Genomic DNA, 24,995 nt, shown 5'->3' with positions numbered 1-24,995 from the left:
CCAGAAAATCTAACCTCTATGTCCTCTTTTCAACTCACCTCACCCTACCTTCCCATCTTTCCCATCAGACTAGACGTGTCAGACCCATTTTCACAGAGACGATTTAGGAGCTAATGCTATCTGACAAGCAATGTGATGCAGGGGGACACTTTGTCTGGGGCGCGACTATTGTTAATATTCATGAACTGTCTGCTCCCTGCCAATGACATGAGGGTTGATTTTTGGGGGTTTTTTTTGGCCTGTAAACATAATTGGTAAATGTTGACATGGCAACTGAGGAGATGAATTCTTGTTGTGCTGCATGTCAAGTCTTTAATCTCTGATTCAGGTGATCAACGTTATACAGAGAGTCATTTTCTCATACTCATTTTGGAGATACTCAGACATTTCATGATGCTTTCTAACAGGCCAACACATCTGTGTTGACGTTAACTTCAGGTAAAGTGAATCTACTGTACTGTATACTGCAAATGTCTATAAATCAGGATAACACACACAATGTTATTTTCTAATGCTAGGCACACACTACATGGGAATCAAGCTGATTTCGGGCCTGGTTGCCCCATTACAACAATTGTTAGCAAAGCCCCGATTTTTTGATGGCTCTAAAGATTTTCTTTCCAGATATTCTTGTGGTGTGAGGTATTTTAAGAGTGTTATTTACATCCCCTGATCTGCTCGGAAGTCCATCCTGGCCGCACCGATTTCAAATCGCAAATACATGTTACGATCGGATCTCCTGTTGCGTGGGGGGAACCCAGAGGACAGCCGAAGACGCAGCCACGTGGGAAAGAACGATAGTCGATTGGGAACCAAGCTGACTAAAGCGGAAGAACAACAACCGCCAATGCAAAAGTAAAGTATAAAGCATGTAGTGGTAAGATGGAGCTCAGAAATGGAGGACCAACTTGTTGTTTTGTGGCAACAAACATGATCCATGATTTCATCCATAAAAAATTTCTTCGTCAATTTTCAGTACAGTAGTGCAAAAACTAACATCGCTAATTCTTCCTTATTCTTAAAGTCACTTTTGATCGTGAAAGATTTTACGGGATTTCTGGTTTTGAGAGTCGGGACTCTTGTTGTTCAGGAATAGAATCTGTTAAGGCTGGCCCACACTAAAAGAGAGACCCCACACATAACGACATGTTATGATAAACTTAGTCCCGACTAAAAAAACAGAAATCTCGCAAAATATCTCGCGAAAAAAAATCAGTCTTAACATACAGTACCTCACACCACAGGAATATCTGGAAAGATAATCGTTAGAACCATCAAATAATCGGGGCTTTGCTGACCATTGTCGGGAAGAGGGGGTATCAGGCCTAAAATCAACTTGATTCTCGTGTAGTGTGTTTGGTGTGTTGTTTTGGCCAAATTGTTGCTCTTCACAAAATATAAGAACAAATCTGTTAAATTAATCAGAACATGTCATTATGTGTGGGGTCTCTCACATTTTCAACATCTGTTAAGATTTGAAAAATCTTTTAGCGTTGGCCAGCCTTAAGAAGGAAGTACTTCAATTCTATCAAAAAGATATTGCACTGGATTTTATTTAAAGAGAAAGATTCTCTAAATATCACACTGATTGAACACCACAGTGTGCCATTTTACTTTACAAAATCACTCCTTTGACTAAGACTGGTATTTATCCCAAATGCCACCAATTCCTGCCTACATTACTTAAAAAGCAAACCACAGGAACGCCCGATATTTGAGGATATATTGAAAAGACGTGAAGCTCACAGCGAGTAAGAAGAAGCAAAATAACAGGACTTGATTGGTGTGACATTTTTCAAAGCATCATTTCTCTCATACATGTGGTAATTATCATAAGAACAATGATGCTGAAGTGAAAATGCTGGGGTTGGCTGTAAAAAATGTAGACAGTGGATAGGAAAATGTTCTGGAAATAGCCTTGTGGTTTGCTGAGGGACATTCCTTTGTGGATATCAAGTATTATCTTCACCAACATCTGAAGAGTCCAAAACCTTCAATGAGCTCCATGTAAATCATTGAAATGATTCACGTGTAAGGCCTTCATCAAACCCTGAAAAATGTTTGAGTAGGTAAAGAGTGGGCAGTTAATGATACCACAGAGCTCTTTGTGTAGCGGGGGTGATGGCCATGGGGTGACAGAGGGGGAAAGAGAGGGAACAGAGAGGAGGAGGAGGAGGCGGAGGAGGAGGCCACAACAGTGAAGGAGGAAATACGCAGCGGTCTGGAAGGGAGCAAGGCCAAGGCAACAGAAAAACGGGTACAGAAAAGAAGAGAAAGTCTAAAAGGTTTTCCATTCTCCCCCAATTTAGTCTGTGAATGTGCTCTCCCCCCCTCCTCCCTTAACTCTCCCCTGAGACTGTCCCACACAAACCACACAATCATCTGTTACTCTGATTCACCCGGAGATAAAGAGGAAGAGAGGGAACAAGAACGAGAGGGGAGGGAGGGGATGAGGAAGGAGAGAGGAAAGGAGCATTCACAAACACGGATGTAAAAGTTTTCCATCTCAATACTGCGCCACATCATTACTGCCCTCCTCACCTTCCACATGACTTCAAAAGCTGCTCAAACTCTTGACACACTGGATGCAGGTTTGTTGAAATGAAACATTTTTGTGATGAACGGTGCCAAGTGCAATATATCGGGTACACAAAGAGATTAAGAAAGGCACAGGCTTAAATGCAGTGACACTACTTTGGTGTGTGTGTGTGTGTGTGTGTGTGTGTGTGTGTGTGTGTGTGTGTGTGTGTGTGTGTGTACGACCTGCACTGAGGAAGTGTGTGTGAAAGTTGAAAGTAAAGTGAGCTCCTCTGTCTAATCCTGTCCTGTCAAGCTTATTAGCAACAGTAGCTCCGTATGACCACTGCTTTCCACAGAGTTCAAATCCTGGAGTGTTTCAAAAGCACCACGGATGTGTTTCACTGACATACTGATCTGTTGGATAGGCCTCACTGTCAGTCACTCCGGGAGTCCAAAGGCCCAGACACACCAAACTGACATCAAAGAACTAGCGGCGACGAAGGCCGCCTGTTGCGTCGCCTCACGTCGCCTGTGTCTAGGCCAAAAAGTTGCACTCGAACACACCTCAAAGACTACAGCCGGCGGCCAACTACAACGTACATTCTGTGAGTGCGTGAGAGGAAATAACTCTCCCTACCAGCAGGTGGCGGTCGTCCGTAGTCGTCATTCAAAAAGGGAAACCGGAAGACCTAGGACGGCAAATATACAAGCCGTTGTTATGCTGCGTACATGAAACAAAACAGCGTTTGCCGGCCATTTTCACACCACTCTCACTCACCGCTTAGTTTCATTCCAGATGGCCATGTCGTTGTGAAAATATCCGTGTATTGGAATGATAAAATGAGATGAAGATGAAAAATGAGAAAAGCCTGCTGTGTGCCCTCTTGACTATACTCTTTAAAGTCGTAATGATCATTTTTAAATTGAATTATGCATTACAAGAATAGATGTTTTCCTAATGTGTCCAGTTTGGTGATTAAAAACTAACCAAAACTAACCAAATACTTCCCGTATTCACTGTACCAACAAATGGAGGCTCAAATTAAAACTACTACAGTACTATAAATTCTTTATAATTCTCCATTCTCTATAAAGCACTTAGTTAAAGCTAGGGAAAGACCGTGGTCTAAGTTTAATATAGAAAAAAGTGTGAGTGTGAATGCTAATTCTCTCAGTTTGTCACTAGTGTATTAGGAGCAGACGGAGGGCATTTCTCTAGTAGCAGACGTTGCGGTTGTGGTTTCCACTGTCTCTGTGCTTATGGTCTGTCACTATGTTTTATTAGGCTACTGCTTATGCTCAAGTGTTGGTCTCTCTCCTGACAATATGCTGTAGACAGATCAGCCAAGAGTGTGCTGGATTGAAAGCTATTTAATATCCGTCCTTTCAAGTGCTTGTATAGTCCTCTTTTAACATACTGCTCCATACACTGCAGCACCTCCACTAAAGTATCATCTATAACAAGTACCTGGCGTTACAGACAAGTGATGCATCACAGAAATACCCATGAAGGGAAGATACCGTATGCCTTATATGTTCAATAAGGGCTGCCTCCATCTAAATACAGCCACTGTCCCACATGCATCATAAACATGTAAAAGTGAATTTGCTAAAGTCTTATCCATGGTGGCATCGTGTGGGAAAAGGAGCCGGAGTCAATTTTCCGTGAAAGTCACTCTGGGTATTTGCCAACTCAGGATCCAGTTGGATTAGTAAACCATGGAGGAGTAAATCTCCCCCCACAGCTGTAGTGGGAACAAAAGCATGCAAAAAGATGCAACATTCACAGCCAACAAGGCAATCCTATCTGTGGTGTGACTCTGGAAGAAGGGTCAAATGACTCAGGGAAGAAAGACAGAAACACTCTTCTACCAGCAGTAATATGTGAATATCTATATGTTTGTTTCTCTGTAAGACATTAACGATGTTGTGGTAGTGCCACTCTGCATTTAAGCAAGCATGCTAAGTATTTAAATGTTCATTACTTCAGGTCTGCATACAGTAATCGAAGGAAATCTTCATTTTAATTCCAGTGGCCAAAGTACAACTAGCACACTGGACTCTACTCCAGCGTGTAACATGATGCACAACAATTTCATTCTAATTTCAAAAATCATAAAGTTGAGTTCATTTGTGGAGATTATCTTATGGAACAAAATGTTTGGGTATGATAAACGCTTGTTTGCCACAGAGCTTATTTTCTGCATTAATCCAAAACCCAATGCGATTCTAACTTCTGTGTTGGCCTACAAAAATACATCCTCTCTGCACCACTCTATACTGTAGCTCCATATCGCCTACATCCTAAGCCCGCCCACTTTATTAGTGGCCCAATCAAATGCGAAGGATTTGATTTAAATCCCTCTTATAACTGTACCCTGCTGAAATAATTGGGGAACACGTCAGTACAGAAGCTAAAGACGCTTTAACTTCAATAGGACTTTAAACAAGCATGCTAAGTATTTAAATGTTGATTTCTTCGGGTCTGCATACAGTAATCAAAGGACATCTTAATTTTAATCCAGTGGCCAAAGTCCATTTATTGCTCCTGGAGAAGAGGAAAAATGATCTACTTTGTTTTAAGTTTCATAACATCCCTATTTTCTAGCAAAAATAAAGTAAAAGTCGGTTGAGTCGGTAGTGGGATTGTAAGCATCATGCTCTGTTAACTATATCTCAAAATCTAAGGAACAAACAGTGTAATGATAGCTGGGGAAGAAATGCCAATTTGCATAAAAAAAAACATTAAGCTGATTAAATAGCTACAGCTAACTATCTACAGTAGCTATGAAGCTTGCAAAACGATTTTGGCAAGTGCATTTTCCCCTGATAGACCTTTGCTATACTAGCTTGTTCAACAAGCCAAGGTGCTGCAGTTTGGCTGTTAAAATTAAATACAATTATTTTGATTGGATTTATAAAAAAAAAAAAAGAATCTCAATGGAACTGTCTGGATAGCATGAACCTCTTACATGATACACCCTGGCAGTGAAGCTCAACACTGGCTAGTGCAAAAAAAGCTGCTGGCAAAACCATGTGTCAACGAGGTCTTCACCCTCCCAAGGCCAACAGTAGGGTTAGCAGTGACGAGGACTGCAGTGCATAGAGGATTGAGCTCTCCAAATAAGGGAAAAACAGGAGAAAAATATATCTACAAATATTTACTTTTGCCATTTACGGGTCCATTATGGGTGCCAAAATCATAATTTAATACAGTTGAACACGGGGGTCTTTAAATATGTTCCTGTTCCTGTTCTTGTTGTCATCATTGCTGCTGTTGTCAAGAAAATACCAAATTAAATAATCACTATTCCCTGTCTCAGCTGTAAAATGGATAAAGGTATCATCAGTCATGCTCCCGTGTCTCTGTTAACAGGTTAAGTGGTCTTTCTCATTCATATTTAATGAAGTCATGACTACCATAACAACATGGAAATTGAGAAAATGGACTTTAAAGAGAAACTTAGAATAATATTAAGACAAAACTGAGAAGTCATAAGATGTAAAGGATGAGAGGAAGAGGACACTGGAATGATTTGTGATCTCATGAGGAGCAGATAAGAAAAAACAGCTTCAACATCCGACAACACAGCTCTCTTTTCCCCCTTTCTCATGACAAACCATCATTCTGCTCCACATGTGACTCGCATGCAAGTGAGCTTTTCTTGACAAATATCGTCTTTCAAGAGATGACATCTTGCTCCATTCACCGCTCAGAGCTCAGACGCATGATTCAATTAGTTGCTGTGGTTGCTGGGAATGTGTAACATGGAATCCAAGCAGTAAATATCTTACTGAAGGCATTTTTATGCATGATGAGTTCGTTGGACATGGTGCAATGTCACGGGTCAAGTGCTTTGTATATATGAAACACAGGCCTATCCATTCATTGTGCACGCACATGCAAACACATTAAAGTGAAAACACATGCAAACTAGCAACAATCAGAGTCAATCAAATAAATAACTTATGCACCTGTCTAGAGAAATATTCCCCAAACTTACAATAAGCAATTACTGCACAGCGATAGCGACTGTTAATAGATATTTACTGTGTGTACACACGTCCACGTACTCTATTTAAAAGATTTCTGTAGCAGGAAAAGCCAAGATTATTATGAGCATGTTCAAGCTTTACACGCACACACAGAAAGTAAAAAAAGGTTTTGATATACTTACTGTTAAGCATTGCATATTCTCGGGGCGATTGGTCTCGGGGGCAGCACCATGGTTTGACAGCACAGCCTCTGAAATGTAGACAAAGGAATCACGGGCTGAGACAGTGCCTTTGGAGCACATTTCTCTGTGTGCCAACGCAAAACAGCCTTCTGGATGCACAAAAATAAAGTCCTCAAACAGTTCTGAGAGTCCATAAAAGTGACTGGGAAAGATAACAGCAAGCAATTACGGCAACAGTTGTCTGGAGCAGCCTTTCGCTGGGCTGGGATTCAAACTTCAGAGCGCATAAAAGGCAACACAAAAAAAAAAAAAACACGAGCCAGCCGAGTCAAGGAAAATCCTGTAAGATGCGAGGATCCAACAAACTGCCCAAGAAGAGGAGTGGAAGTGAGAACAAGTGAGAGGGAGGGAAGGAGGGAGGGGTGAAGAAGAGAAAAGGAACTCCTCTCTTACTCTATTATCCGTCCGTCACAGGGCTCCTGGGAAGTTGCTATGGTTACAGGGACTCACGCCTCAGTGTCCTTTTAACTATTGCTCATAAAGGCAGCATTCAGCTTTGGGCCACAATGCAGTTCTCCCTCTCTCTCTCTCTCTCTCTCTCTCTCTCTCTTTCTTTCTACATTTCCTTCTGTTTACATCGTTCACTTAATATATACGTCTTTCCTTCTCATTTTCTGTCTTTCTTCTCCGTCTCTCAAACTTCACACACAGCAACCCCACTGTCCCCCCTCCACCCCTCCTCTAACCACGACCCTCTTCTTCTGTTTGGCCTTTCTATCCTTCCTCTTATCCCTCTCTTTTCTATACTCTTCCATCACACATACCTCCATCACCATGGGAGAGAAATTATTCTACCCCACACTGTGAAATGTTATTTTCTAGACTCTGCCAACCCAGTCAAAATAGCCCCAACATGAGTCAAAGAGTTTAAGTGGATAAGTACCCTGTTAACCTCAAGCAGTTGGAATACTCATATTATTATAAACACACACACACGTATCTTGAAATGTCTACTTAAGTAGCTTTAAAGTAAGATATGTTTCCACACTACATTACAGTGTCACTTATATATTTTTTTAATTTACTTGGTGCAACACTACTGAAACTAGCAGCCACCTCTTAGTTGAGAGTTCTTTAGTCGATATGTCATTTTTTATACTTTTTCATGCTGAATGACTTATGTCCAAGAAACTTATGAGCACATCTCTTATAAACACAAGATTTACAGTGGTGCTTTTGTGTGATTCTTTGTGGAGAAACTCAGTTTTACAGATCTGTCGTTTAACCTAACTAATTGATCAGTCAACAGAATGGCAGTGTTAGTCGACTACTAATTACTTTGGTCGAGGACAGCCCTAGCTGAAACTCTATCCCACTTTATCCCAATAAAATATCGATCCAAGACACCATCTATTATGCCAGTACATCTGCCTGAAATGGAAGCTTCAAGATGTTTGGCAAATCATTTTATTCTTTTGACTTTAGAAGTTATAATAAAAGCTGGACAGTAAAACTTGCATTTGTATGTGACTGTCCTCCAAAGAAAAACGACAGCCTCAGTCATGCTGCTAATGCCCGATAACTACATACAGTATGTTGACGTTCAAGTGACGAAATCCTTTAGCAGCCGTAGTAATTATGACTCGTCCATTGGGAGCCAAACAGGAAGTTATTATAGAGCCAAAAAGTCTGCATAGGGAGGAGACCACGGAAGACTGGTGTTTGCTTCTTTTAACCATGACAACAAAGGTCCACCAATCTTAACGAAGAAGTAATTGTAACTCAAACCAAGATAGTTTTTTTTTTAACCCTAACAAAGTCATGTCTGAACCTAACTAAACCGTAACAATGTCAGATAATAACTTAATTATTTTTCAAAAAGTCATTTGTAGCAGTTTTGGAAGGCACTCACAAATGATGTTGTGCTAGGGGTATGATAGGGGTATCAGATCAGAAAACGCTTAAATGTGTCGTTCAGGAGGGCTGATACAAAGTATTTTTTCGTTTATTTTGGAGGACTTTTTAGTTTGTTTTTTATTTGTAATGATGGATCCTTGTGAGTCCGACAGCGGCAGCGACACTTCATCCTGGGCTTAGCGCTGCCCAGAGAAATACAAACAAGTCAGAGTGATTTTTTACCCTGTACCAGAATGACAATGTGTGGAACCAGACCTTTCTTTAACACGGCCACAGCACTGTGGAGATGTGGCCAAGCAAGACTAATCAAGAGCTAACCCAAACTTGTTTGAAGATTGTCCAAAATGTCCTCACAAGAGAGACCACACACACACATCAGATTTAAACAAAATAAAAAAAATAAACTAAAGACCAGACTGCAGACATATTTTTAAAAAATACTGTTTTTAATAATTATTTATTTCTGATGTGATTTTTCCTCAAAATGTTAATTGCAACTGGTTGAACTAGTAGACACAAGATGGCTCCTGCTTCACTTAAAGCTCCTTTCCCAGTATATGTATGTGCGCTAGAGGTTTCAAGTTTCCACATCACACGTGCAAGGTGCATATTGGACCACTGTTGGCTTCCAAACTAGTTGCAATGTCACAAAATCACGTTGGTAGATAGTTACACTCCTCACTTCAGATTTAAGGTGATTACAAAGAAACATTCCCCCGTCAGCAGATGGATATGAAAACAGCCTTCTAGTGTCAAACCCAGCGCTAGGGCTGTCGCCATATCAGATTTTCACTACACGATTATCATGAAAACAATATTATCACGATGAAAACAATATTATCACGAAAATTTAAAATGCCATCAGTCAAATTCAGCTTTAACTTTGTTTATTGAGCGATTTGTCTCTTTTTTGGCAAATGAATTACACTCAAAATAGGAGTGTAGGGAGGTGGAGAGAGAGTCTGTAACTAGAACTGTACAAAAGTGTAATTTAAGGGGCGTTGGATTATTCACACAATATTATTATATGTGTAATATGAAATTGATGATAGCAATATTTCATTTTTTAAATATCACAGTTATCACCAGTACCCGTTTATCGTAACACCCCTACTCTGTGCATACATCATTCTGCACAGAGAAGGTCAAACATCAAACAATAAGTAAAACACATTTTTGAGAGGAGGGGGGGTGGTCCACATGCAGAGAAGAAAATCAAGCATCTCTTAACATTTTGATCACAGTGGCTACTTTCTTCTGTAACCCTATAAAGCAGTTTAACCCTGGAGTAAAGGGCCCAGTCCCTTAGTGGCAGTTGCCATGGTAACCCAAAGGGTTTTTCAAAAAAAGGGATTCTGTCTCTTGTGAATCTGAAACCTCCAGGGGTCCAGCAAAAGAGAGGGGCTAACCTGCCTGGCGTCAAGCCCAGGAGAGGAGCCTTTTGTGTGGGTAAGACATCAGTAACTCTGGGCATAAGAGGGGAGAGACACGGAGCAGCTGGCAACGAGAAACATCCAGCATGACTGACATAAAAATGGGGGAAAGAAAGGGGGACAATAAGAGACGGAAACAGTGGACAGTGGGAAAAGCATACACAAGAGAAATTCAGGGAATGAGGAAAAGAAAGGAATGTACTTCGAAGAAAGGAGTACAAAGCTGAGAAGATTAAAGAAAGACACAATGAAACTAGACGGGGAAAAAGCAAGAAGAGGCAGAAAACAAAGACGTGGAAAAGGCAAGAGTAAAGGATTGAAATCAAAAGGTGTTGGCAGTCTTCTACAGTCGAGTCAGCCAGTCTCAGATCTGCCAGAACATAAAAAGCCCTTGACTCTGCCCGAGCCCCTCATTGCAGCACTCGCTCACTTGACACCCTGTCCCTCTTTTCACCTCCTGTCGCCCACAAACAAATACACACTTAATGGAGAGGGTGGAAAAGCCAAGATGGGAGGAGATTGCCTCCACTTCACTGTTTGGGCCTCTTAAGAGCACCTCAAGCATCGAGAAATTATTGTTTTAATTAAATTGGTGACAGCAAGAACTAAGACATTCTGTAAGGAAACGAGAAAATGGGGGAAATTAAAAACATTGCAAAAAAAAAAGGACAAGTATAGTAAAAGCTATACTCAGTTACAGTAAACATAAATAATAACTACACCTTGTATTAATAAAAACTATCTACAGTATATCAAGTTCAAGTTTATTTTGTCATTACAACCATGAAATACACACCTGACTGAAATATTGTTTAAATGAAATGCGAACGAATTGAATACAATATGAATGTATCAAATCCACTTAATCAGATGAGATTCAATATTCCGATACATCTGAATAAATATGTATGTGGTAAAGGAAATTCAAGTTGAGTTGAAGAGTTGAAATGACTCCTACTCCTACTATTGTTGCATCTTTTCCAACCAGTTCTGTACTGGTTTAAAGAGTGATACGGTCAATTTATTGATCAACTAGAATGGAATGTTTTCATACACGGTTCAGTGTACGAGCGCAAGTCAATTTCTACACACAGACCAACAAGTATGAGAGCAAAACAACTACACACCTACTGTACAAACCACTAGACGTCTGAATAATGGACCATAACTGATGCTTGGTACAGCATAGTTCCCAGTAAACAGAGCTATAAGACTTTTTGGAAAATGACTCAATGATATGGGTACTCATAAGGAAAACACCAACTTTATATTCTTTATATTTTGTATTCTATAGATATCTATCTCTAGTGTTGATATGTACATTTTATTTACTGTTCCTGTGCATTGCCTGGATAACCTGCTGCTGTAACACAATAATATCCCAATTTGGGACAAAATGATTTTAAACATAGAATAAAGGAAGTGGTCACTGCAAGCTGCAGTTGTTTTAATTAAATAGCAAACACATGACCAACACGCTGCCCTGTTAATGCACTGTATGACGATGTAATGTATTTTGTCGTACCTATTGTTGCTGTTGTGATTCAATGTTGTCTTTTTATGTGTTGGATGCTGCTGTTTGACCCTGTCTTGGCGAGGTCTCACTTGTAAAAGAGGTTTTAATCTCAACGTGACTTCCTAGTTAAATAAAGGTTATGATTATCAATAAAGTCCATTTATCCATCCGTCCATCCATTCAACTAACTCAGTAATGATGCCAGAGTAACAATGCAAACATGTGGACCCTATTTGATCACATATCTAAAAATGCACATTTGGCAACTGTGACTGGCTAAACTCCCAACTCCTTCAAGATACAAGTCAATAAAACAACTTAACAAACATACTGAGTGCATTTCCTTTTTAATAAAACATCTGGAAAGCAGATTTGTTTTCAATATTTTTAATTGTGAATTGTAACCTAACCCTAACCCTCTTCACTGCCTTTGTTGCCTTTGCCTTTCTGTCTGTCTGGCGCCTTACTACTCCCAACTGTCAATCAGTGGAATAGTGTGAAAACATTGGCAGGATGTGACTGGACAATGCACAACCTCATCTCCTAGAATTTACATTAATATACAACTAATTTGCAACAGCAAATACGTTTTGAAAGAAACGCAGACCGGTTTTCTACTAACGCGATGATGAAATATTGTTAAGTAACGTATCTGGTAAGTTGCAAAAATAGTAATACTGGAAGTATCAGTAAAATGTTCATTGACAACGTATTTCATTTGTTTTCTGCCAAAATGTATTATCCTGCAATACAATATCCACTCGTAGTGACTAAAGCATTATCAGACCTTTTTATTATGTTTAGGCATTGGCAGCACTTGGTTAAAGTGGCAGCAGGCAGTATATTTTTGGCATCAATGGGCTAAAATTCCATAATAACCTTTCAGCATATTGTAATTCAAGAGAAAACTAGACTCCTGCACCTCCTCATGGCTCTGTTTTCAGGCTTTAAAAAATCTCAGAAGACTTTGATCAATCACAGGTCATTTCAGAAAGAGAGCGTTCCTATTGGCTGTGCTCCGGTCATGTGAGCGGTGCTTGGTATTCCCTGAAGAGAGCTCAACATGGCTGCCGGGTCACAAACTTTCTCATTTTACAGCTAAACCGTGCACTACATGATGATTCTGAAAACATTTGAGGAGAGAAATAGGCATTACAGTAACAGAATATTGATTCATATTTGATCAGCGCGACCTAGTTTGACCGTTTGGTCGGAGTTCGCGAGTTATTGACAGCCGACTCTCATAGACGGATGCTGGACAGCAGAACCCAGATCAGCTCTGACTGTTTGTTTTCCTGCGGTCTGTGAAATCTTGCAGATGCCGTTAGGAGCACCGAAGGACACAGAGGCACATGTTTTTTTTCAGGTTACCTGTTTCATGTACTACTGTCACGATATAGCGACCGTTTTATAAAAATAACTTATTTTAATCATATTCGCTCCAATCTCGCCTACTACAGCTTTAAGGTCAGGGGAATTGGCCTTGTTGTCTAAACCTAACTGAAGACAGGATTTGTATGTGGTCCCTGGACTCTGGAGCTCCTTTGCTTTGTATTCCCACCACAAAGCAATTACGCTTAGGGCACCCACATGGCCAGCAGCAGTCCTGTGCCCCACTATCAGAAACTAATTTATACCACAGCCCACAGAGATCATCTTCATGCTCCAGTAGACAAGCAGGATAACTGTGTGTAGATCGAAGTGCTTATCTTTTTTCATCAATTTTCAGGGGTCAAATACTCCACATCACACATGTATTGACTTTATGGGGAATATTTGAGGAAGAAGATGATCCCTGTAAGCCTTCAGAATAATCCATCAATCCACCAGGCTAACCTCTCATTAGTTGCAATTAAACTATCTTTGAGCCATTTTGATTGATTTGTTGACCTGCTTATTAAATCCTTTGTTGCCACCTTGCCATCTCCGGGACACAAGTCAAGTCCTAAACCAGTGGTTCCCAACCTGGGGTCCAGGCCACCCTTAGGAGAGCGCCAAAGATCACTGGGGGTACCAGGATTTGCCTGTTCTGATGTTTTCAAAATTAGATTTGCTTATGTATAACTAAAATCATAATCACACACTTTGTGGATAATTTATATAAAAATAGAAATAGAAATATTTTTTTGATACTTAATAGCAAAGTCTAACGAAATATTCAATCCATATTTGTTGGCGTTTAGCCTTTCAAAAACAACATTTGCTCTCCCGCTTGACGCACACAAAGGGAAGCCCGCACCTGTATTAACGGGGTGGTCGAGCAGTAATCTAACAGCACCACAAATTACATTTATTCAACCACAATAACCAAAAAGCTATTTCAGTAAATTAATTAACCTGTTACCAAAAGAAAGATCATACCATGTATCGGCATTCGCTTGGGCTAATCTAACAAGACGTCATCACTTTATTTATGTTGACAAAACTGACGAGTTCTATTCATTAAAGAAAGTCATTTAATACACTGAATCACTTCATTCAAATTGAGGATTTTGTTTGAGGATTTGTACATTTTTTAGGGTGATGACGTCGGGGGGGGGCTCAGCTTTTCTTAGTTACAAGTAGGGGGGGGGGGTTAGGATCGTTGGGAACCACTGCCTTAAACAACTGGACTGACTCAGAAACTGAGAAAATTGGGAATGATTTTCTCGTCACTATGAACACTGAATCAGCAAGCATGTTGCCCACTGAGAGCAGGGTGACATGCATACAAGTGATTTCATTTAACAGCTAACAGAGTTATATCTTCCTTTTTCAGAATCATCTTTACAGAACAGCTATTGGATGTTATGAACCTTACTATGCTGTTTTTTTTCCTAAGATTGAGGAAGGACAACTGCATTATTCAACAGCATTTGCTTGTAAAATCAGATGGTTGTGCAGATGTGTAGATGATGTGAAGGATTTCTAGGGGTACTGTATATACAGACATTCATGGTCCCCAGTGAATGTATCCTGCTGACTTTGGTGATCCTCCATGAGGTTGTCTTTTTAGTTCTTCACTGAAATATCTCAACAACTGCTGGATGGTTTGCTGTGAGTGTGACTCATGGTACTGACATTTATGGTTCCCAGAGGATGAATTATAATATCGTTTATCTCCTGACTTTTCCCCTCACGTCATCATCGAGTCAACATTTTGTGCAGTACTTTGGTTATGACTACAAAACTCATGACATTCCCGTTAGCCTCAGCTGTACTTTGTGTTTAGTGCCAATTAGTAAATGTTAGCATGCTAACACACTAAAATCCATCAGCATTATCATTGGCAGAGAAAAAAATAACAGGAACATATCACAATCTAATGGCAACACCACCACAAACTATAGCCTCAAATACCATAGACAAGACTCAACAAAAACTGAATACAATAAGCATCAATTTATGTCATGATAAGGAGAGCACAAAATAGGACATCCATGCATATTGCAATACAAACATCTAGCAGCGGATGCACAGGTAATGTACTGTGCATTTTTACCACATACAGTTTGATCCCTGAGAGGAATGCATTTTATTTACAGATGAGTTATCTGCATACCACCAGCCCAAGTCTGAATACAGAAGTATGAGATATGTTTGTGCAGTGGCTCTGTCTGACCTTAGCAACCACTGAGAGACTGACTCATGTATTGAATGATGCCACAATGCGGTGACTTTTGTCCATTCTGGATAGCCGGACAGTAGTGATTGATGCATTTCATTTCCTGTTTGTCATGAGCAAGGCAGAGCAGCCAGAAAGGATTATGTCTGCTGTCTGTTGACTCAAAGTGGTGCATGATTGTCCCTGATAGAGATTTGTAAAAGGGATTTGAAGAGAACAAGCATATTAATAGTCAGAGACTGGGGTAGAATTTCATATCCAGCCTGAGTAGTGACTCCAAATTCATCAAATCATCAACATCAACCACAACCAATTCATCAAGCTCATCATTTGATTATAATAGCAGAAATAGTTGCAATACTATGCATTTCCTCTGGTGCAGCTTTGAGTTTGTCGCTCCACGCTAACCGTAAGAAATCACCAACAAGATCGTCAATATTATTATCAAGCAATTATGCCTTAATGCATTTTCCTTGAAGTGTTTTACACACTGAGAGCTATTAAATATTTAGGGTGGCACTAACATTTGTGAGCGTAAAAAACTTAGAGAATATATAAAGATAGACGACATGACAGCTCGCCAAAAGTGAAGCCAAAACATGTGAATGGCTGCAGTACAGGTCATAAACCATGTTCCATGTTAGCCGATGGGATATGGGCCAAACTAAAAAGTTAAAGCACACGTCAAATAGAATTTTTCCAAAAGATAGTTTCTGTCATTTGAGGTAGTTCTTCTCACACTGATGTACTGTATGTTCAAGTGTTTTTCTTATAAGTTTGGTTCTAATTAGTTATTTGATGCTATAAAAAGGGGGTGAGACATCATGATTGACAGCTGTGATTGACAGCTGCTCTGAGTGAAGTACTCGCAGAGCCGGATGCTCAGGAATTGTACGAGAGAGGCGATGTCACTTTAACTTTCCATAACTGTCACAAGTCTGTGTAGAATAGAACATGTGTCAATTTGATCATAAATAGTTCTATTATGGTTAGTTGTGGTGTCTTTCTAGCCAAACTGCTACCGTGGTGCTAACGTAGCAGCTAGGTGCCTCACGCTAACAAGCGGTGGCCATGCTCAGCTCTTGATTGGGTTGGGCCTGTGTGTGGGCGGGACCTCGATACCTTGGCTCCAGCCCTCCAGATCGCTACTGCGCAGACTCTGGCTCCAAATTACATCAAAATCTCAAGTTGACAGCTCCCGTATCCAGGATGTTTTGTCTTCACTTCTGTACTGTGGGAGGAAGTGGAGATGCGTCGTCTATTTCTATATACAGTCTATGGTAAAAACAGTTGCTGCTGGTCTATTATCCTCTGTGCACAAGCCTCCTTTGTGCAAGAAAAAAACAAGTCAATGAGCAAAAGAAATTATCAGGCCTGACCTCATTAATGATTTGGCATGTGGCATGGTTAAGATGCAACAAAAGGGGATGTGGCTATTCAAACTGATAACCAATTTACTGTAAATGCTGGAGTACAATGCAACTTTATTAATACTTATAGTATATTACCTATTTATTGCTTCTTAACTTGACATCATATTGACAACTTGACTTTGGTAAAATGCCCTCAAGTATGACGAAATAAGATAGAACATATTTCACATTACTAACGTTCTTGGCGTGAGCATGAGGTGTCAACCTACACAGAGCTGTCAGCATGTGACACATGATGAGAAATATATCTGCAGAACAGAGACGGTTGAAATGGGCAGAATGGGAACATGCTCGTTTTCCACATGAGCGCGCCCCTTATTGGCAGTCACACACCCGCCAGTCGTGCCCACTTAGTTCCGCCTACCTTCTGCAGGCTCAACTTGTCTGCCCATCAGGAAATTGACTCTAATTTACTTTGTGTCCATGACGACTTTGAGCCGTCTAGGTTCATTGCCTCTGACCCTAACGCGCTGGAAGTGTCCGCCCACTCGAGATTGAAGACTATGCTATTTGGAGGTTTGCAGTCTGCAGAGATTCATGCACAGAGTTTGGATTGTAGAGGTGGCATTATTCTCTCGGTTGTCTGAGACTGGCTAGTGCTTGCCCCCCTTCCATCCACCCCTCACCCTTCTAGTGGTAAATATGTCCCTGCAGTCTGCCACCACCTTCTTGTTCAGATCATATGATCACTGAAACATTTCCTGCGTATATTGAGCATTCACAGCAACACATTGATACATCCGTTTCTGTCAACTAAAGAGGGGCTCCTTTGGTTTCAACTATGGTGGTCAGCTGGGCGTGATGATTAGGTCTAATCAGCCACAATAACTGAAAACACAGCTGTGTGTGCTCAAGGCCTTTGAGATTTCACACCACTGTCGAATTCTACGTTGTTACATATATTCTCTTGGAATATGCAGCTCACGTGAGACTGATGATACTTTTCAAAAAGCCTGACAGGATGAGTCTGACCTCTTACTGCATGAGGTTGAAAAGATTACTGTAAACTCATCATAAGCCGCAGCAAAGCTGACATTTTGACTGGTCACAGTAGGAAAAGCACAGGTGTTAGGCGTCAACATTAACGATGGCTCAGTTCCATTCAAGTGTCCCAGTAAGCCATGACAGTGTGACAGTGAGCCAGCACGCACAACACCAGGAACCCTGAAACTGAAGCAGCTAAATGAAATTCAGCCATCATTAGCTTTATTATTGGGGAGGTGGATGGGTCCAACAAACACAGGACTTTCAACCAGGAGGCCGGTGTTCGAAACTGGTGTATTGTTTTGTAAGTTACGTTAGTGACGTTTGCGATGTGTTTTCCGTACTTGTGTTACATTGTTTACATACGTATTGTACTTCGTTTGTGTACTTCTTCTAAGCCCAACCGTGATGTTTTTCCTAAAGCTTACTAAATGGTTTTGTTGCCCCCTGCTGGTAATACAACTAAATACATGCGTGTAATATTCACGCCTCGGCGAGGCAAATCGTGACACTGACATGCTATTCTCTGGTGGACAGGCGAGTCTGTTACACATTTTGGCATGATACAGGATTAGTATATTATCCTATTAATTAGTGTACGCAAGATCGAAATACACAGTCCACTGTGTTTTTTCTTTTTCTTTTTTTTAGAGATGAAGTTATTTTAACAAGAAGTAAGTTTGTTCAAGCTGAGTATATTGTACATGTCAGAGAAATAGATATGTTACAATTGAATGCTAACACAATAAGCAGCCAGACAGGCTTTATTTTCTATTTACAGAGCAGTAATTTAAGTTGTTTATGACAGTTTAAATTAATTGAAATTCATGGCCATGATTGCCATCCATCAAAATGCACTATCTTTTCAAATGCTGAAAATATTATTTCATCATATTGTTTGTATTTCTCTGACAGGAACAGAAGGTGTCACATTTGCATAGCTGACAATGTCGAAGGAGGAAAAAGTGAATCACAGTGCAACAGAGCTGAGAGTGTAAAAGCTATTGGGTCAAAGGCTTCACTTCAGATTAAGTGGATGTAAGCCTGGGGTCAGTGTTACCCCCAGAGCATCAGATGCATGGCATGTCAGACATATACTCACCAACACATTGTCTCATATGATCACACACTCACACACATTCATAGCCAGTATTTACCAGAGCAACCTATCTATATAAAAACATCCCCCACATCTCCACATCCATGTCCAACCTCTTCCATATACGTAAGTTAAGCACAGTGTTTATTTTAATCTGCTGATTTAAAGGCTCGCCATCTGGAAAAGCCTGGCAGGGTTAATGATTGTGTGTGTGTGTGTGTGTGTGTGTGTGTGTGTGTGTGTGTGTACTGTACGTCTGGACTATATGCATCTATTATGAAAAGTGAAACAAGTGTGCGTACATGAACGATGCAGATGACACACTTTTTAAGCACGAGCCCAATGGGCGCTCTGCTATTTTTGCTTTCACGCATATACAGACCATCTGACCCACATCGTAAGCTTGTTGGAGGGAAATGCATTAGCCATGGTCAAAGACACACACACGTACATGTCACTGTGGGTCAGTTGTCTCCACCGACACACTGCACAAGCCAAAAAAAAAAAAGCTGAGTTTTTTTCTTTCATCAGTAACAAATGCAAAGACAGAGAAAAAAAATATATATAGTACATACTGTAGGCATGTGCACAAACATGCACAGATGGGCAATATATCTAATCTCCAAACAATGTACCGTCAACCTAAACCTCGACTATTAGAGAAATGAATTGTAAAATCTCCACTAATATGTAATTAATTAAGTACACCACTAAATTTCGTCTGCTGCTTCAAGCATTTGAAAAAAAAAAAAAAAAAAAGTAACACAAAAAATATTTTTGTGTTTTTTTGTGTTTTATTTTCCTCTTTATCACTATTGTAATAGTCTATGTGGACCAGGGTTATTATAGTAAACTAAAACTGAAACTAAAATGAAAATAAGCAGGGAAAAATATTTTTAATAAACTGAAACAAAATAATAAATTCCATCCTTAGAAAAACTAAACTGAAATTATTTTGACTGGGTCAAAATGAATAGAAATGAAATAAAAATTAACATGAATTCAATTCAGTTATATTTTTTTTGGCTATATCACGACCAAAAAAAAGGAGACAATGAATTTTCGTCAACACATGTGACGTTGAACCACAGAAACAGAACGAATTTGACATTCCAGGAGATGGCACTATCCCGCAATTGCTTCACTAAAGTATAGCGAAGATTAAACATTAAACATTATGACAATTCCTACACAGTTCCATGTATTTTGTAAGTATATAGCTACATACTTCTGAGACATTATACCTGGACCTAATAAAAACAAACTACTGTAAAACTCAATATATAAAAACTAAAACTAAACCTTTCTGAAAAACTTAAACTAAAACTATCAAACACATACTGAAAACTTACTAAAACTAAACTAAATCTAAAAGTCAAAAAATAAAATAAAATAAAAACTAATTGAAAATTCAAAACTATTATAACCCTGATGTGGATCACATGAGTGTACCAGCTATAAATGTTCATTCTGCACAACTACAGCATAGAGCACACTCCAAAATACATCGGACATCCATGCATCCTGTATTGTTAGTATTACTACTGGTAGAAGAGCATTTAAAGAGCTGTGTACAGTATGACTGTAGCTTAAGACTTCTACCGCTGCATAATACAAAAATGTGGTCTGACAATCAACACTAATTGCCCTGTCACTCCTTATCTCAGAAATGTTGTCGGGCTGCCACTCATGCACAGCCTCTCAACTCATGTTAAGCAAAGTTAGGATGGCAGCCCTTTTATTGTAGACCTACATTGTAATTAGCTGTCAGCGCTCAGCGGATAGGTTTTGTTATGGGAGCAGAGTCTGAAACATGCAAGAGGAAAGTCTGTCTGGCATGACTTGTAACAATCTCATATTTAGAGAGTTCACTTCTTTCTTTGTGCTCTGCATATTTGTGATTTATTTGCATGCATTCTGTATAGTTTCTTTTAAAAATTTATTTTCATAAAATATATTGTATTTTGTATTATTTTTAAATGTAATGTTCATTATGAAAAAATATATATATTCAATGGGTCTGTAGATGCATTTCAGTCCGGGTTGTTGTTGTCTTTCTAAATACTGAAAGTCCCAAGCAAACATTAGGTCAGGATGATGCTACATCATGTGCAGATGTGCTGCTATAGCTTCCCAGTCTAACATCATTCTGCCCCCAGGGGTTTTTGGCCTGGCGCTGCCCTGGCTCTGAACTGGCACAGGTCTCTGCGTGAGGGCTTAGTCAGACACACTGATCTAAATAGTGCACCTCTCGTGAGCGGGTGTGCACATTAACGTGGATTAATCTAGCAGATCAGTAAAACGCTTGTTTCAACAGATGATGTTTTGCTTGTAAAGTTAGTTACTTTTGTTTAAGGTGGATATGGCATTATAGGATTAAAGCAATTTCGCTGTTGACAATCATTGACATTCTTCTGGTCAGACAAATTAAAGCTGAAGTAGGCAAGATTGGAGCAAATGTGATTAAAAAAACTTTTTTTTATAAAACGGTTGCTATATCGTGACAGTAGTACATGAAACAGGAAACCTGAAAAAAATCATGTGCCTCTGTGTCCTTCGGTGCTCCTAACGGCATCTGCAAGATTTCACAGACCGGAGGAAAACAAGCAGTAAGAGCTGATCTGAGGTCCGTTGTCCAGCTGCCGTCTTTGAGAGCCGTCTGTCAATTACTTGCAAACTCCCACCAAACGGTCAAACAAGGCAGCGCTGATCAAATATGAATCAATATTATGTCACATTAATGCCTATTTCTCTCCTCAAATGTTTTCAGAATCATCATGTAGTGCACGGTTTAGCTGTACAATGAGAAACTTTGTGACCCCGCCGCCATTGTGAAATCTGGTGAAGGAACACCAAGTTCTGGTCACATGACCGGAGCACAGCCAATAGGAACGCTCTCTCTCTGAAATGACCTGTGATTCGTCAAAGTCTCCCGTCACGGGCTAGATTTTTTAAAGCCTGAAAACAGAACCAAGAGGAGGTGCAGAAGTCTAGTTTTCTCTCAGAACACTTGAATTACAAAATGCTGAAAGGTTATAATGGAATTTTTTGCCCAATGCTGCCAAACACATTCTGCCTAATGCCGCTTTGAGCCTGTTTTTTCAAAATTACATGAAAATCCTGTCTTACCATGCAAATATTAGTACTCTTTGTATGTTAATGTTCCCATCACAAAAGAATTACATAAAGACTGACTATAGATGGACACTGTAGCTGTTTGCTGAACAAATTTGGGGCCAAAACGGTCTCATTTCCTTACCACAGCATGTTTAACAACCAAACCCTAAACCTTATTCTTTACAATTTAATCGATTAAACTTAACATATGGGTAATGTTTTAATGATGAACCTAATAAACAAGTTTATATAATGTAATTATCTTTCTGCATGTATCAAGAACAAATAAAATCTTCACATAACATGTTGTTGGTGATCATTTTTGAGTTCACTTCATTAGATCCAGCCATCTCACCCGTGTGCAACTTCTACTGTGTTGCCTGGTGAAAGAGTGCAGGCTGCACCGCCTTCACCGAGAGCACTGAGTTTCTGCCTAATCAGTGCATACCACAATTCCCCAAAGCGCTGCTCAAAAACAGAGTACACAAACAAACCGACCAACAAACACACAACCAACTACAGGGCAGCTCCTCCTGAGCACCGAATGAGAGCACAAGTTCAACATGAAAACTATAAAAAAGTCTGTTTCTCCGAAGCAAGATATTCAATCCCCTGACAGTCAACAAATGTCTTACTTACTTACTGGCAGCAAAAAATACACAGGTTATGGTACTTTTTGGGGAGAAAAACTTGAAACTTTAACATTCTTTAAACTTAAACTCAACTTTCAATTCACTTCAAAAAGTACAGCGAAGGATGCTACATCAAAAATGACAGATTCACAGTTTTTACTTCTTTAAAGATTGCTGCTATGGCACCATTGCTAGAGAGTAGTTAGAGGGAGTTAGAGGAGAGGAATGATGACAAGCAGCAAAAAATTATGAATTAGCTTTGAATCCAAAGCATTACAAGAACATGGTGAGCCTGCCAAGCTCTCAGTATGCTCCTACTCACTCCTGTGGTTGCAGAATCTCCCTTAATGATATACTATATATTGCAAAGCATGGACTTCTATAGGGTGGGAGCTAGTGCTACATCAAATTGTTTGTTTAGTAAAAGCCTTTCTGCCTTTTTGCACTCAGCGTTAGGTTACATAAGAGGTGGACCGAGGACTAACAGATAAGTGACGAAGACGCCGGAGTGAATAAGAAACAGTGATGTCTGCAAACATGTCTGAGAGAGGGGAGGGAATAAAAATAAAAACACAGGTAAGAGGGAGAAGCGTGAAATGGAAAAGACAGGGAAAAGGCTCAAGGATATTCACAAACACAAGGATAATCAGTGTGAAAGGGACACACAAAATATAAACTGACCGACATACAAGGAGACAGAGAGAGAGAGAAAGAGGATGGACTACAAAGAGCGGTACTATAATGAATGGGATTTTGGTCATTTCCATGTTAGTGCATGTCATGGTGCAGCAGTGCCTCCATGGCCTACATTCTGCCAGCTGGCAACACACAAGTGCATGAATGAGTATGCACACACACACACACACACACACACACACACACACACACACACACACACACACACACACACACACACACACACACACACACACACACACACACACACACACACACACACACACACACACACACACACACACACACACACAAACTCATTTCCACATGGATCAGATGAGACAGTAGTGGGGCAGTATTTCCACTGGGAAAGATGAGAACATTTTACATCCATTAAAACAACTAAGCGTGCTGTTTTTTTCCCTTTTTGGCCATGACATCCTATGAAATTAAGGAACTTAAACTTCCTTTATTGCATTTTCACACTTCTGTTATAGTTAAATAGCCTGTCAGCCCACAACTAAGAGCACTACTTTCCTATGTAACCCTTGAGTATACGTCAGGATCCCTTCATGCGTACCATGTAATGGTTTCCTGATGGCTGAGTCCAATCTGATACCCCTGTCCCCATTTCCGTGCACAGAAGCATAAAACTAATTTTAAAGTTGCATGAAGCAGATTAGCCTAGATCAGCAAAGCGGTGTAAATTGGGATTGTGTTAGCTAACGTCTCATGATATCATCGTCACTCTCATAACCCAGAGTGGAACTATGTGAATAAGCAAAGAGGGTGACGGTGGTACAGGGAATGGGGAGGGTTGGGGTTGTGGAAGGTGAAAAAAAAGTGTATGTGAAAGGTTTGTGCATATGTGTGTGCAAAAAGATGGGGTCGTACTGTAAGTAATCTACTCAATGGGTAAGTTAAGCTCCTTATGGGGTCTTCCATTGAAACCAATTTAGCTCGGCAAGAGAAAATGGGACAGAAATTGACAGATTAGCAGCACATGCAGAGAGTAACAATGATGGGAATTAATATCAGCAATAATAGAAGCACAAAGACGAGAAGTATAAAGATGAAAGAAGATAAGGGAGAAGAAACAAGTAATACAAGGAAAAAATAAAGGTGAAACAGTGAGGAAGCAGAGGAAGAGAGTGCAACAGACGAAAAGGAGTCACACAGCATCCTCAAAAGAAAACACTTCACATTGCAAATCTGCTTCTTTGCAAAGCAACATGCAACTTCCAAAATATCTTCATGTGCAGTGAGTACAGTCAAGTAAGATAACACAAACATAGTACTCACCTAGTCTAGGCTGCCCTTATGGCTGGCACAGAGTAGCATAACTCCAACACACACACACACCACCATCACAAACGTGAAACTACGAGTGAGAGCCAACATAAGTATGAAGAGAAGGAGCACTCGAAGGTGGAGAGAAGAAAAATAGATTTCCAAACAAATGTGACTGAGTGTGTGTGTGTGTGAGGGTGTGTGTGTGTGTGCGTGTATGTGAGTTGCGTGTGTGTGTGTGTCTGTGTGTGTGGGGAGATCCACTCCAGCAGCGAACGGTATGAGAGAGCTCCGTCTCTCTCTCTTTCTCTCTCTGGCAAGTGTGACGCGTCAGGGTTTCGTCCAGACCCCTCCCTCCCTCCTACTCTCTCTGTCTTTCCCTCATTCGCTCTCCCAATCCCTCTCTCTTTCCCTCTCTTAATCCCTTGCTTCCACAGTCGCCCCACCTCCCGAGACTGATAAAGACTTAGAGCCGCAAGCCTGGCACACACAATTGTTAAAATATGTTTATGGCATGTACTTAAGTTGACAAAGTGTTCTTACAGTTGCCATTTTTAGATTTGTTTGTCCCTCCCTCGCTGTTTAAGCAATTTTAAT

General features: G+C 40.1%; 1 protein-coding gene across 5 annotated transcripts in view; it reads right to left on the bottom strand.

Annotated features, from left to right (window-relative positions):
• rgs3a (regulator of G protein signaling 3a) overlaps nt 1-24,995 on the bottom strand; it is a 187,640-nt gene that overhangs the window by 130,724 nt on the left and 31,921 nt on the right. For 3 of the 5 annotated variants that reach the window (XM_074617362.1, XM_074617364.1, XM_074617363.1), the window contains one exon: nt 6,699-6,766. In XM_074617362.1, the coding sequence (XP_074473463.1) occupies nt 6,699-6,766 (68 nt within the window). Of the gene's footprint in view, nt 1-3,157; nt 3,210-6,698; nt 6,767-24,410; nt 24,712-24,995 lie in introns of those variants that run through there. The other 2 variants (XM_074617367.1, XM_074617368.1) reach the window with 2 other exon arrangements.

This window comes from Sebastes fasciatus, chromosome 19 (assembly GCF_043250625.1).
Source record: "Sebastes fasciatus isolate fSebFas1 chromosome 19, fSebFas1.pri, whole genome shotgun sequence".
NCBI lineage: Eukaryota > Metazoa > Chordata > Actinopteri > Perciformes > Sebastidae > Sebastes > Sebastes fasciatus.
This window is presented reverse-complemented; position numbering and strand designations above follow the sequence as displayed.